This window comes from Elephantulus edwardii, unplaced genomic scaffold, assembly GCF_000299155.1.
Source record: "Elephantulus edwardii isolate Elephantulus edwardi_28Jun2011 unplaced genomic scaffold, EleEdw1.0 scaffold00001, whole genome shotgun sequence".
Classification (NCBI taxonomy): domain Eukaryota; kingdom Metazoa; phylum Chordata; class Mammalia; order Macroscelidea; family Macroscelididae; genus Elephantulus; species Elephantulus edwardii.
This window is the reverse complement of record NW_006399751.1, coordinates 176,540-190,906: the sequence shown is the minus strand read 5'-3', so window position 1 is coordinate 190,906 and position 14,367 is coordinate 176,540. Positions and strand designations below refer to the sequence as shown.

At 42.9% G+C, this 14,367-nt stretch overlaps 1 protein-coding gene across 1 annotated transcript in view; it reads right to left on the bottom strand.

The window, feature by feature from the left end:
* Positions 1-14,367, bottom strand: part of WDR59 (WD repeat domain 59) — an 83,472-nt gene that overhangs the window by 37,488 nt on the left and 31,617 nt on the right. The window contains exons 9-11 of the mRNA XM_006878860.1: positions 7,937-8,014; positions 4,027-4,183; positions 337-416 (exon numbers count right to left, since the gene is read on the bottom strand). Of these exons, the coding sequence (XP_006878922.1) occupies positions 337-416; positions 4,027-4,183; positions 7,937-8,014 (315 nt within the window). The remainder of the gene's footprint in view (positions 1-336; positions 417-4,026; positions 4,184-7,936; positions 8,015-14,367) is intronic.

The following is a 14,367-nucleotide window of genomic DNA, read 5'->3' as shown; positions in this document are numbered from 1 at the left end:
GTAAATGTTCATTAAAACTAATAAAATTTAATAATAATTTAAAAAAAAAACAACACAACCCTTTTTTCTTAAAATCCCAGGTTTTGATGGGATTATTCAGCTGGTGTAACCCCAAAATGTCTGGAGCAAATGGTACTTTCTGGAGAAAACAGAAGTAAAAGGCAGTAAAGTAGTGAAACGTGGGTAAAAGTTTAGTGCTGCAATTTTTACCCAGTTATTTTTTTGTCTCCTCTGAGCTAACGAGTACACAAAACACTGGAAATTCACAAATACCACATTTCTGTAAGTTTCAAGCATATCCAGTTACCTTCGTTCACGACAGCATGGAATACATACCCTCTGCATCTGGGAGTCCACCCGCCACATCCTTAAAGTCTGATCTCGGGACCACGTAACCAGTTGGTAGTCCTTTGACCCTACAAGTGATCAAAGAAGAAACCGGGAAAGTTTTCTGGCTACAACATCAGTTTTGCTACATGTCGTAATAAAATCAGATTCGTTTATTCATTCATTCGATGTGCCAGGCACTATTTTAGGCCTTAGGACAATTTCTGTCTTGCTAACACTGTCATCAAGTCAATTCCGACTCACAGCAAACCTGTATGACAGAGCAGAATGGTCTGTAGGACTTGCAAGGCTGAGAACCTTAACAGAAGCAACAGTCTCATGGTTTTCCTGTGGTGCTGCTGGTGGGTTTAAATCACAGACCTTTCAGTTAGCTTCCCAATATTTAATCCACATTGCCACAGGGCTCCTACCAAGGTTACTGAACAAACACACACATTTCTTTTTAGACCTCATATTCTAATGGTAGAAACAGAGAAACAAATAAGTGTCTACTATAATATCAGGCAATGATGTTGTTGTTATGTGCCATCGAGTTGCTTGTGACTCATAGAGAGTGACTCTATGTACAACAGTTCTGAACCCTGCTCTATCCTGAGCCATCGTTATTATCTCCGACACACTGACTGACCCCTGTGATCCCAGTTACTGCATCAATCCCTCTCAGTGAGGGTCTTCCTCTCTTGTGCTGTCCCTCCACCCATCAAAGTATGGCATCCCTCTTCAAGGAATGATCCCGCCTTGCAACATGGCCAATATCAGACGAAGCCTCAGAATCCTTGCTTCCAAGGAGCAGCCTGGCTTCACCCTCTCTAGGATGAACCTGTTTGTTCTCCTAGCAGTCCACAGTATATTCATTAGGCGGTGATAGGCATGAAAAACAACCCAGCATAAGAGGACAGAGAATGATGGGGAAACTATTTTTAGACAAGACTCCCCGAGGAAGTCACATCTGAGCAGAAACTTAAATGAACTGAAATAATAACTGGCAATTAGGTGAAGAGTGATGCTGGGATTTAACGTCACATGAATCTCTCACCTCTACAAATGTTCCTCCTTTCATATGCGCTTGAGGAGCAGGAAATAGGCACTTTTTTTTTTTTTTGCAAAGTGAATTGCTTGAAATCTATCTTGGTATATTATTGTTTAAATTTTTCTGGTCAAGAGATGCTATCTCTTTCTAACGTGAGTTATTGGTCTCTAGTGTTATTAACTGGCTAAAGTGCACTTTTCCCTACTGAGGTCTAGTCAAAGAGAAATTATTCTGAAAAGATCCGAGGCACTTAATGTGAGAACTTTATGAAAGAGCAGAATAGTTCAGAGTAGTCATGATGTATCAGAATTTCCTTCACAGCCACTGTGACGGTTCAAGTTGTGTGTCAGTTTGGTGGTCTATGATTCTAGTCTCGCAGCTAATATAGTCATTTGGCCGAACTGTATCAAGATGTAGTCATTCCCTTGATGAGATCTGCTGTGTGTATCTGCTAGTGCTTCGTGTGTGTGTGTGTGTGTGTGTGTGTGTGTGTGTGTGTGTTCACATACATACATACACACCCATCCATCTGGCAACACTCTCTTGTCTTTTGCTTGACCTGGATCCTGTTTTAGCGGCATCAGCACCTGATATGACCATGTGACCTGTCATACTGCCCACTGATCTTGGGTTCCTCAGCTTTTGCATCCACCAGCCTGTTGTCTAACCTGCTGATCTTGGGTGGATCAGTCCATGCAGCTGTGTGAGTCAGGAGAAGCCTCTAGCCTGACATCTGACCTTCAGACTTGGGACTTAACCAGCCTCTACAGTGCATGAATTCTTAAGATAAATCTCTTTATTTCTGTCTAGCTCTCTCTCTTTCTCTAGACAGACAGATATACTTCAGTGGTTCATTGGTTGTACTTTTCTAGAGAACCCAGCCTAAAACAGCCAAATAGTCATTAACTGAGAGCAAAAAAGTCAGAACTCATTTCACCCCGCTCTCTCATTTTATGGATGTGGAAAGCAAGGCAACACAGAAAGTGGCTCATCCAAACTAACAGGATGAGATGGTTAATTCTGTGTGTGGACTTGAACTAGGCTAGGGGACGATGTCCAGTGCTGGGTCAAGCACTCGTCTTAGCTGCTGCTCCAGGTCATGTCATGTAAGCATCAAGTCATGTCACGTTAGCAATCAGGTGAAAAGTGAGTTTCTGAGCTCATGTTCTACCTCCAGATGCCCTGGCAGTGCTCCCTCCCGCTCCGCTCTCTTAACTCTGCACTAACCCGACTTACAGAACTCTCCCGCCTGTCACCTCACCTACAGACTATGAACCTGCCAGCACCCAAAATTACACAAGTGAATCCCTTAAAGTCAATCTCTGTCAATGTACGTACAGATACAGATAAACTGTGACTGGCAACTTGATCCCAAGTATTAGCAACCCAAAGAGCAAAGCAGAACTGCTTTACAAGATTTCCAAGGCTGCACACCTTTCGGAAACTAACCGCCACATCTTTCTCACACGGAGATACTGCTGTGTTCCAACCACTCGCCTGGAGTTAGAAGCGGAGCATGTAACCACTGTAGAGACAGAGATCTATCTCACTGGTTCTACTTCTCCAGAAAACCTGAAGACAGACGTCACTAATGTGAAAACAAGGGCCAATTCTCTCCCTTACCAGCTGCTTCTCCATGGCATCATCCTCACCCAAGCCTGCAGCACGAGTGCTCAGCAGTGCCCCTGTGCACCCCAACCAGCAAAGCAGCAACTACTCTCAGCCACTGCCTCTTACGGCAACATCTTCTGAGCTATACAGTCTATCTGATGTCCCCGTCGCTGAGGAAGACTGAGCTCTCAAGTCAGTGGTCACTCACTGCAACCTTCCCACATGTTCCCAAGGCTGTAAATCTTCTCGAGCCCTCACTTCTTCGCCCTCCCTTTAGATGAAGTGGGCAGCAAATCCTCTGCCAATCCCCCTCTTCTACCCTTGCCTCTGAGGGTAACTTCATTCACATACTACTTCATAATCTGACTTATGTCCTCAATCTGCTTTTAGAATGTCTCTATTAATGATCAGATGGCTTTCTTTTTGTTTCTTAATCTACATGTTGAGGCTTCACTAAGAGCTCAACTATCCTATCCTTCGGGAAATACCCTTGGCCTTGGCTGCAACATGCTGCTTCTCCTCCCCACTCTCTGCAAGCTCAGGCATCCCCGATGAAAATCAAAACCAAAGCTTGAGGTGGTTCAGCAAAAACATGACAAGAGGAGTCACCTGGATGAGAAAGAAGTAAAACTCAAGAACGCACGCAGGCCTGGACATCGAAGAAACGTTCAAAACCAAGCAAAACGAAACTGCTTTAGGGGAGGTGCAAACACGTGTTGAAATGAGGAAGACAAGAAAAGGAACTTCCTATCATGAAGCCCCAGGAAGGCGCTTCCCTCTGGGGAAGAAGAGGATGTGAGTGGAAAACTTCTCTGGACTTGGCAATGACCTTGTTACAGTTATGCAAGTTTTTACTTTATAATTACTTGTTAAATTGTATATGCTTGTAGCCATGTTATATTTTATAACAGGTTTTTTGGGGGGAGGTTGGGTTTTTTTAAGTGTTTGTGTTTGTCTGTGTTCTGTTTTTCAGAAAACTCCCCACCTGTGCTCTAAGCTTCCCTGCTGGCTGAGGTGGTGCAGGTTCTTCCGCTCACCTTCCTTCTGCTTCCTCCACTGGAACTCCAGCACCACGTCATCGTGCCCCACAAAGGTATGGACTGGGGTGTTCAAGTCAAAGACGTTCCAGAGAAGAAGGCTGTTTTCTCTCCGCAGCTGGGGAACCATCACAGTCACGAGCCCGTTGCTAAAAGGCTGAGGACAAGAAACAGGGAACTGCCTCACTGTCCCCGGGAGAGGCCGCGGAGCCACCCAGACCGGAAGCTTTCCTAAACAAAACAGAGGATGCAAGGCCCCAACCGGTCTGGGAAGATTTTTCCAAACATCATAAGCTGATCATTCCATCCGTCCCTCTGTGCTTTTGGAAACCACCACAGAAGTTAAAATATAAGACGCAGCCCAATGCTGGAGAACGTTTCTCATTCTAAAATATGCAAAGGGCCCTGACCAAACACACTAGAACGCACCATTTGGGATCCTCACCATTCTCCAAAAAGAGACTTCTAGAGTTAAAGAATGCTTTCCCAGAAAGAGTAAGCAACGAGGAATGAAACTCAGAAACATAAAAATAGACTCAGCCCAGAGGTGCACGGTTCAAATCCACCAGATGCTCTGCCGGGGAAGGAGGGACAATCTCCTCCTGTACCAGTCAGATCTGATTTGACGGTACACTCACACAAAAATAATAAAATAAAATTTAAAAAAATTTAAAAAAAAATAGACTCAGGATTACTAGTTTCATAGTTATTGTTGTTATTATGCACCATTAAGTTGAAACCAACTCACAGCAGAACCTCCACAGGTTGTCAGAGGCAGCTGTCACACAAGAGGAGACCGCCCATCTTTCTCCCCTGGAGCAGCTGGTAGATTCCAACCACATTTTTTTTTTGTTTTTTGTTTTTGTTTTTGTTTTTTTTTTGTGTGTGTGTGTGTGTGTGCGTGTACCGTCAAATCAGATCTGACTGGTACAGGAGGATATTGCTCCTCCTTCTCCGGCAGAGCATCTGGTGGATTCGAACCGTGTACCTCTGGGACTGCAGTGCAGCTTCTTGCCACTAGGTCACCAGAGCTCCCCGAACCACATGTTTTTGTGTTGGCAGTGCAACTCCTTACCAATAAGCCACCAGAGAGTCTGACAGAGACAAGTGGAATTCCCTCAAACTACAGCCTTTAGTCACCTGCGAATCCAGGACAAAAAGTCACCCATATGATTCAACTGTCAGCAAAGAAACAGACCCATAAGGTGAGCAGTAACACCAGGGAGGCACCAAATAGGGTCAGAGAACAGCACGTGTCCAGGATAAAGTTCACAGGGATGAAGTTCAGGAGGCAGAAAGCCATAGGAGAGTTAATGGAAATGAGAATCACTGGGAGGGACAGGAAGAATGCAACCACAGGGTGGCTGTGGTAATCAATGTTATAAAACAAAAGTACATGTGGATGATGAATAGAAAATCAACTTGCTTTCCAGGGGTTATACACTAAAAGTTGGTTTCGCGCATCTCGATGAGGGTCACGTGAGGAAAGTTTTGGTGTCTGTGTTGGTTTGTGTTCCTGGTTTCTCCCCTCCACCAGCGGGTGTCAGCTGGCTGGACTTTTGCTTGCCCATTTTAGCCAACAAGGATCCAAGGGTGGAGGGAATACTTGGTTTTTCACAGTCCACAGCATTTGTTGGGCGTGTCTTTAATATTATGATGACCGTTCTTTAAATGGTACAGCAGTCATCTGTCTAGTTGCTGGACTGAATAACTAGGGGTTGCTGTGATGCTGAACACGTGCCACAGTTGTGTCAAATTCCATAATGGTTACCCATCAAGGACAGTGTTTGGAGGAGCTTCCAGACTGATTTGGGTTTGGAAGCAGGAGTAGCATCCACTTCCTAAACCAGAAGCCTCTGGAAACTCTATCAGCATAAAGAAATTATATTAACTATAGAACAGAGTTCAAGTCTTTTGTTCATAGGGTCGCAGTGAGTTGTATTCGACCTGACAACACTTAAATGCTGCTAAGTGAGACTAGCGTTGTTATATTTTGGAGCAACATTCTTCTACTTTGTACATCACTCTTTGTCAATTTGCTGTACTGAGGTAATCTGAGTTTACGGTGATGCTGAACCTTGTGTCATTGGGGTGTGAAATGCCAACGTGGACAGTGTTTGGTCAAGTTCCCAGTTGTACAACGGATTTGGAAGCAGGCGTGGCATCCAATTCCTAAAGCTCACACCTATGGAAACTCTATGAACTTGGAGAGATGACGAGAGTTAATAGAAAGGCATTAAGCTCTTTTGTTCATGGAGTCACTGAGTCATCCTCAACTAGATGGCAATCAACAACAAACTGTCACTGAAATTACTCTTTTTAAAAAAAGAAAAAATGGAAAAGGAAAAAGAAGAAAGAAAAAAAAAGAACAAGCCTGCAAGCTTGACCAGGAATAATCCTGTGGCAGCCAACATAATCCTTGTCATGTGAAATGCACCAGTGGAACACTCACTGCCTTCCTTCCTACCGCCCCAATCCCTTCAGTTCAGCCAAAGAAAACCTTCTCATCCCAGCACTCAGCTTTACTCCCCACTATCAACCTGCGGGCCAGCTAGGGGACTCATGTGATCAGTATTTGACTCTGTTCTTTAAGGATTAAATCATAGTCACTTCAGTGCACAATCAACTCCACGTCCCCACCTGGCGGCAATCCTGAACCTTCCTGTTTGTTCTTGAAAGCAAACATATTAATCCAGAGAAGTATTTCAAGTCGTAAGAGCTGGGTCAGGTTTCTTGGCAAGTGCTCCCAGATGCAAAAACAACATAATACCCAATTATCTTGGTGGCTCTACAATGCCCCAGGTGACAGCCTCGTGGAGTAAAGGTAACTTCAGTCACTCCCTGCTCACCTTCACACTGACATTAAAGGATCAGCAGGCAGTTAATGCTGCGGAGGCAGTGGGGAAAGTGCTGCAAGATTCCTAACGGTCTACCTCGTGTATCCGGGCATCTTATAGTTTGTAACGCATTTTTGTGTACATGATTTCAAAAGGCATAAGGTAGATGTATCAAATGCCACGGAACTGTACACCGTAAAGTAATTAAAGTGGTGAATTTGATGGTATAGAAATTCTATCACAATTTTTTTAAAGGTACAGTAGAAATTATTATTCATATTCCACAGAGGAAGAGACAGCTTTCCCAAGGCCACAGAGAATATTGTTGTTGTTAGATGCCGTTGAGGCGGGTATGACTCATAGCAACTCTCTGAGTAGCCGATCGGAACTGTGTCCAATCTTACGCCATCCTCATCATTTCCGACACACTGCAGCCCATGGCTACAGTCACTGTGTCCATCCATCCCACTGGGGGTTTTCCCTCACTCACTCCCCATCCTTCCAAGCATGATGTCCCTTTCCAAGGAACAACTTCTCCTGACCACATCCCCAAAGTGCGAGAGGTGGAGCTTTGCACTCTTGGCTTCCACGAACACGCTGGCTCTACTTCTTCCAAAATATTACTTATTTTGTTCTTTTGGCGTAATACAAAAATATTAGATGGCATTTAAAAAACAATGAAATGACAGGGGCAGGCTCAGAGTCCAAGTCTTCTGAGTCTAGTCTGAATTCCTTTCACCAGAATCCACTGATTTTTTTTTTTATTTAGAAGAATCCACTGATTTTGAGCCTCTGAACCTTTTCTCATCGCACCCTGCTCTCTATTATCAGTAAACGTCTCCACACTTGCCCAGCTTCTGTCTATCTGTGGTTAGCTATTGTAATGTGGATATCTACTCAGCATTTCACAGGTAAAGTTTTAACTAGATAATACCTTCAAGCTCTCATTATCACCTTTGCGCACACTTTAAAGGAAGACAGTCTTACAAAGAGAGTATGAGAGAACGTTCCTTAGACTGCATGTCTGCAACGTCAAGGTGAAGTTCACCAGCAGAAGGTCGTGTCTCACTCACCGTGTATCTGGCCTTCCAGACAGGCACCTGGCATGGGAGGATATTGAGGTATTTCCGAGGCTGGCGATAATCCCAGAACTAGAAGAGAAAACATAAAATTATTTCTGAAATAAATGCCATCAAAAAACACAACTATCAAAATACACATGCCCTTTAAAAATCACTGCTTTTATCATTTTTACTGTGGAGACATGTGAATAACCAAAATGTTGCCATTTGAACTATTTTTAAGGGCACAATTCACTGACATTAATTACCTTCACCATGTTGTATAACCATTACCACTACCTTGTTCCAAAAGTGTTTCATAACTCCAGACAGAAACTCAGCTCTCCTTAAGGACAACGACTGAATGATCTCACTTATGTAAGTGTCTAGAACAGGCAATTCATAGAAATCGTGGTAATGGTCACACACACAAAAAAGTGAAATATGCCATACTGCATGACCCAGTAATCCCATTCTCTGTGTGTGTATGCCACCAAACTTGATCTTACTGGTACAGGAGGAGATTGTCCTCCTTCTCCAGTAGAGCATCTGGTGGATTCAAACCACACACCTCTGGGATTGCAGTGCAGCTTCTTGCCACTAGGCCACCAGAGCTCCCTCAGTAATCCCATTCTAATGTATTTATCTAAAAAGGTAAAAACCCCTCTTCACACAAAAATCTATATACATGAACATCTCAAGAGTTCCATTCACCATCACTAAAAACTAGACCCAAATGTCCATCAGACAGTAAACTGTGGCACAAGCCAAACAATGAAAGGATACCCAGGAGCTCTGGTGGCTCAGAGGTTAAGCGTCTAGCTGCTAGCCAAGGGTCTACGACACACAGACTTATGTGGGTCTTTGAGTTGGCATCAACTTGATAGTGAGTGTCAACAAAAAGTCTATGAACTAGAGATTCTAGAAACAACCTGGATGAACCTTAAAGGCATCACGCTGAGTGAGGAACGACAAACCCAAGAGACAAGGTCAGCGGGTGTCAGAAGTTAGGGGCAGCGAAAGGGGGACAGCACAGACATTACTGGGCTGATGAAGCCATTCTGTATTCCAACTAGTCATGACATAAACCAAAACATGGGTTAAATTTCATACAACTCCACACTCTCCCCTTTAAAAAGGCAATTTCATAGTGCAATTTAAAAAGTAAGAAAGTGAGGAAAACCATGTTAAGCATTAGAAAGACCACAAGGCAACCAGAACTCTCAGTCAGTGGAATCACCACTTTAGACCAGCTATTTGGTGTTTTAAAAATGTTTCAGAAACAAAACGATGAGATGTCCTCTCACCCCAACAACAACAGCAAAGTTCAATAGGGCAGCAAACCACAAATGCTGGTGAGGTTGTGGAGAGATCAGAGCTCTTACTCACTGATGGTGGGAATGTAAAATGGTGCAACCACCATGGAAGGCTGTCTGGCGCTTTGCCACAAAGCTGGAAATAGAAATACTATTTGACCTAGCAATTCCACTACTGGGAATATACCCTAAAGAAACCAGAACCATAACTCAAACAGATGTATGAACATTCATGTTTATTGTTGTATTATTCACAATAGCAAAGAGATGGAAGCAACCCAAGTGTCCACCAACAAATGAAGGGACAGAAAAACTATAGTACATTCACACAGTGGAATACTATGCAGCACTAAAAAACATTACACAACATGGGGAAGCCTAGAGGACTTTATGCTGACTGAAATACCTCCGTCACAAGAGGACAAATACTGTATAACACTGCTGTTATAAAACAGGACAGATGGGCGGGTGTTGGGGAGAGAATGGGAAACCAGTGGAAAGATTATGAACACTGATTAGAATAGATAAGAGGAAGAAAGGAATATATGATTAAGCATTAAGTGTATGACAACAATCTGGAACAAGGAGTGCATTGGGTGGAAGGCTGGGGGAGGAGGAAGAGAAGGAAGAAAATGAGCAGTAATTAATAAAAAAAATGAAAGTATGCAAAAAAAAAAGGTTTAAAAACTCCCAACAACCCAATGCCCTTCAATTGCTTTTAACTCAACAGGATCCTTCATCAGGCATCAGCAGCTGCAAATCTTTATGAGAGGAAACTGCACATCTGTCTCCCACCAAGCGGCTACTGGGTTTCAGCAGCATAACATGTAACGTACTAGGCCACTAGGGTTTCAAATACATATTATTCTACCACATCTAGATATCTATTTTACATCTAAATGTTGTTTTTTAAAAAAAATCAACCTACTAAAGATAATTTACACACAGACACACATTCTCCACTCTTATTTTGAGGCTACTGATTGTCCAATAGTTAAAAGATTTAAATAACCTCTTGATCAGGCATACATGTTCAGTTTTGCTCCTTAATAAATGTAACAGGTTTTCTATTGACTGCAAGGGGAAACATATGCAAGATAATAAATGTTTTTCTGGCTTATTACCAAGAAAAAAGAGAGAGTAATTCTGTCTTATATTAAAACTGCCTGATTGTGCCAAAGTACAAAAGAAGGTATCGCAGGCAAATCTGAGGGTCTGAGAAGTGAACGGCATTTACCCTGGTTCATAAGACCTGCAAATATTAAGTGTGAAAGGAGCAAATAAAAAATGTTGACAAGGGAGGCTAGATACTGATGGAATTTCCTGTAAGATGGAATAAAGGCTTTTCTGCAAAGGGCACACAGATTGTATTTTTAAATGTAATATTTAAGTTTACTGGGTGCTTCAATTATAATTGATGTCGGAGTGGTCTCTTAACAGTAAAATCATATAAAAAATGGCAAAAGGTTTTTCTGTAGTTGGACATTGAAAAAAGACAGGCAATCTCCTCGCATGCGATTTACTGCCTCTTCAAACCCACTGGAGGGTCGGCTATGAGACAGATCTGACTCCATGTGTATCATCAACAACACACTTGTTGTTGTTGGGGGTTTTTTGGTTTTGGTTGTTTGGGTTTTTGTTCTCGACTCTGCTGGGAACATACTTGTTGTTGTTGTGTACCACAGAGTTGGAACTGACCCATAACTGACCCTTCAGCAGATTTTCAGAGGCAGTTAGTCACACTGGTGGCCTCGAAGTGCGTGCCTTAGAGATTGCAGTGCACCTTCTTGCCATTAGGACAATAATATACTTAGAGAATATAAAAGAGCCCTCGTGGTACAGTGGGTTAAGTGTTGGGCTTCTAACCAAAAGGTCAGCAGTGTGAACCCACCCGCTATTCTGAGAGAAGACGCTGCAGGAGTGATTCCACAAAGAGCTACACGCTGGGCAGCCCGACAGGGCTGGTCTCCTGTGTCCTGCAGGCTCACGGTGAGGGGATCGGACTTGATGGCACTGGACTTGGGGCTTGGTCTGGAGAGTGAAAGTTCCGGATACCACTGAAAGATTCTTTTGAACTTTATGGTTCTTTAAATAATAATTTATTTACACTAAAGCCTTTTATATAAAAACCAAAAACAATACACTAGCATTCCAAATAATTACTGTTCCTTCCTGCTGTGTTTATTTTCATTCTCTATCAAGACAATCTTCATTTCTTCTCTTTATGCTTACACAATGTATTATGCATGCATTTTATTTCTTCTGACAATTCTCCTATTTCCCACCTCCCCCAAGTCTGGCCCCATATTCAAAATAGCAAAAATGTTATGATGTTTTCCCACCTAAACTACTTCTGGGTTTTTCAGATGGCCACAGGGTAAATTATAATTTGCTCCCTCAACTCATAAAAGGAGGAATATTAGAAATAATTAGGTATGCTTGGCATTCTCCAGATTTTTAATTAGCTCAGCGCTTTGAATGCTGCTCTGCTATCAAACTCACAATATGTGAAAAACTGGCAAATGCAAGTTCAACCTCCCTAGGCTAATTACATACATGTAAGATGTTATTAATATAAATGCATCTCAGCAACTGTTTGCGTCTCTGGCTGGAGAGATACATATTCATGTTCCTAGACAAAGGCAGGCACAACAATTGTTAACAAATTAATTCCTTTTTTTAAAAAAAAAAGAAATCTAGATTTAAATATGCTCACCAATTGGTGACAACGGTAATACACAACTTAAAGGCTACATTAAAGGGCCCTAGAGATCTGACAAGGAGGCCTGGTGGGTTAAATGTTGGGCTACTAACTGGAAGGTCAGCAATTCAAATCCATTAGCTATCCGGAGAAAAAGATGAGGCAATCTGTTCCCATGAAGATGTATGGCCTTGGAAACATGACAGAGCAGTTCTACTCTGTCCTACAGGATGGCAGTGAGTTTAGGTTTGGAGATATCTTCTTACCCTTGCAATGCAGGAGTCCCTAAGTGGCACAAATGGCTAAGCCCTCAGCTATTAACCAAAAAGTTGGTGGATCAAACCCACCAAGAGACATCTTCAAGACAGGCCTGGTGATCAGCTTCTACAAGGCCACAGCCTTCAACACCCTCTGAAGCAGTTCTATTCTGCACACAGGATGCTGCTATGAGTCAGAATCAACGTGATGGAAACGACCAACAGTAACTCTCAAGGCAATCCTTGCAACACCCAAACAGTTTTCACTGTGTTCCAATCTCATACAGCTGGCGCTTAAAATTAATTAAACAGCCATTTGTCTTCCCATTCACAGATGATGTCTGCTTTTGTCTTAGGACTCATACTACAGTTCTGAAAGAAAGCTTCTGAAGAATTACCAGAAGAACCTTGGTCAAGGCAGATGAGGGGCTACTGGCTGCTGACACCCCAGGGAAGAGACTGATGGGGAACAGTGGAGTTGACCCTATTTCAGGGGCAGAGAGACACAGTCAGAATGTACGAAGGGATGGACCGTGTCCAAATTTCCAGGGCTCCATCAGTCTGAAGGAAGACAATTCCGCAAAATAAACTACTTAACCCAAGACCAGGAAAAAGAATAAATGTATTATCAAAAGTGATGGGAACTAATTGAATTGTGGTTAGTCTTCTATTTTTGAAGATGACTGAATAAAACCATCCTTATTTTTTTCCCTCCTATTTCATTTCTTAATTCACAAATTAACAGTTTCATAGTTCAGCAAATTTACAAAATCGGTGGTAAATGAAACACTTATTCACTAGTTATCTTGCTCCAATTGACCCTTTGGAACTCAGGGAGGGGAAAACAATCCACAAATTACAAGCTAGACTTAAGAATGATGATTATGTAGGGGAAAGGACACATATTATCTTTATCTACAAATTACTAAAAACAATGGCTAAATGTCATACTGCCTTGACTATCCTAAGTTAAGAAGTCTCAGTGGCACTGCGAAAAAGCAATAGGCTGCTAATCAAAAGGTTGATGGTTTGAACCCACCAGCTGCTCCATGGGAAAAAGACAAGACAGCCTGCTTCTGTGACAGCCTTGGAAACGCCCCAGGTTCCTCTCCTCTGTCTTAGGGTTGTTATGAATCAGGATTGACCTGAGAGCAGAGGGCTTCTATTTGTTTTACCAAGCTGCTTCATTTTGTATGATGCTACTTTTGTTCTATAAGAACTGGGTTTTTTTTCTTCCAATCAAGATACCGTGAAAGAAATCAAATGTATGGTGTCCATGGCTGTGCCAGTCACCTCAAGTTAATCCTGTTGGGAAGGAACAAGAACTGCGTTTCATATGTGGAAACAAGGATGAAACATCCTGAGCCCCCTTTATCACCTACGGGGTCCCAGCCTACAGAATCCCAGGCAGTAGAAAAGATATTACTGCAAAAAGGAGAGCATGAGGCGAGCTCTGGTGGCCTAGTGGCAAGAAGCTGCACTGCAATCCCAGAGATGTGAGGTTCGAATCCACCAGATGCTCTGCTGAAGGAGGGACAATCTCCTCCTGTACCAGTCAGATCTGATTTGACGATACACACGTTAAAAAAAAAAAAGGAGAGCATGGGACTCTCAAAGAAAGCAGCAGAGGCGAACTGGATGGCTTCTGGATCCTGAACTTGGAAGACAAGCTGAGAGGAATTTGGCCGGGGGTAAGCAGGAAGGCGAACAAAAACCCCTAATCCAATACAAACAAGCAAAGCACAGAAACCTATTAGTGGCTCATAAAAATAAATTACAGCCCTGGAGAATTCACAAACCTCCAGACACAAGTTAACTTTCAAGCATTAGCGTGTTACATGATTCTAGCTTCTGCTAACCAGACAAAGATGACAGCTTACTTGACGGTCAAGAAAACAGAACATTCCATTCTAACAAAGCTGAATCACGAAACTGCTAACCCAACCTCTGTGGTCAAACCCTTGTCCCCGGGGGCAGAGCAGTGGCCACGAGGAGGGATTACCAAGCAAAGCGGAGCCTGGGCTTTGCCAGCCTCTGAACACAGCTGCACAGCACCCTCCTCAGACAAAAGACAAGCGAAAAGGCATGCGGCATTCGGAGATAAACCCAAAAATAGCAGCGTTCCCAACAATGAAACCCTGAGCATTTCCTGTAAGTTAGAGGATCTCC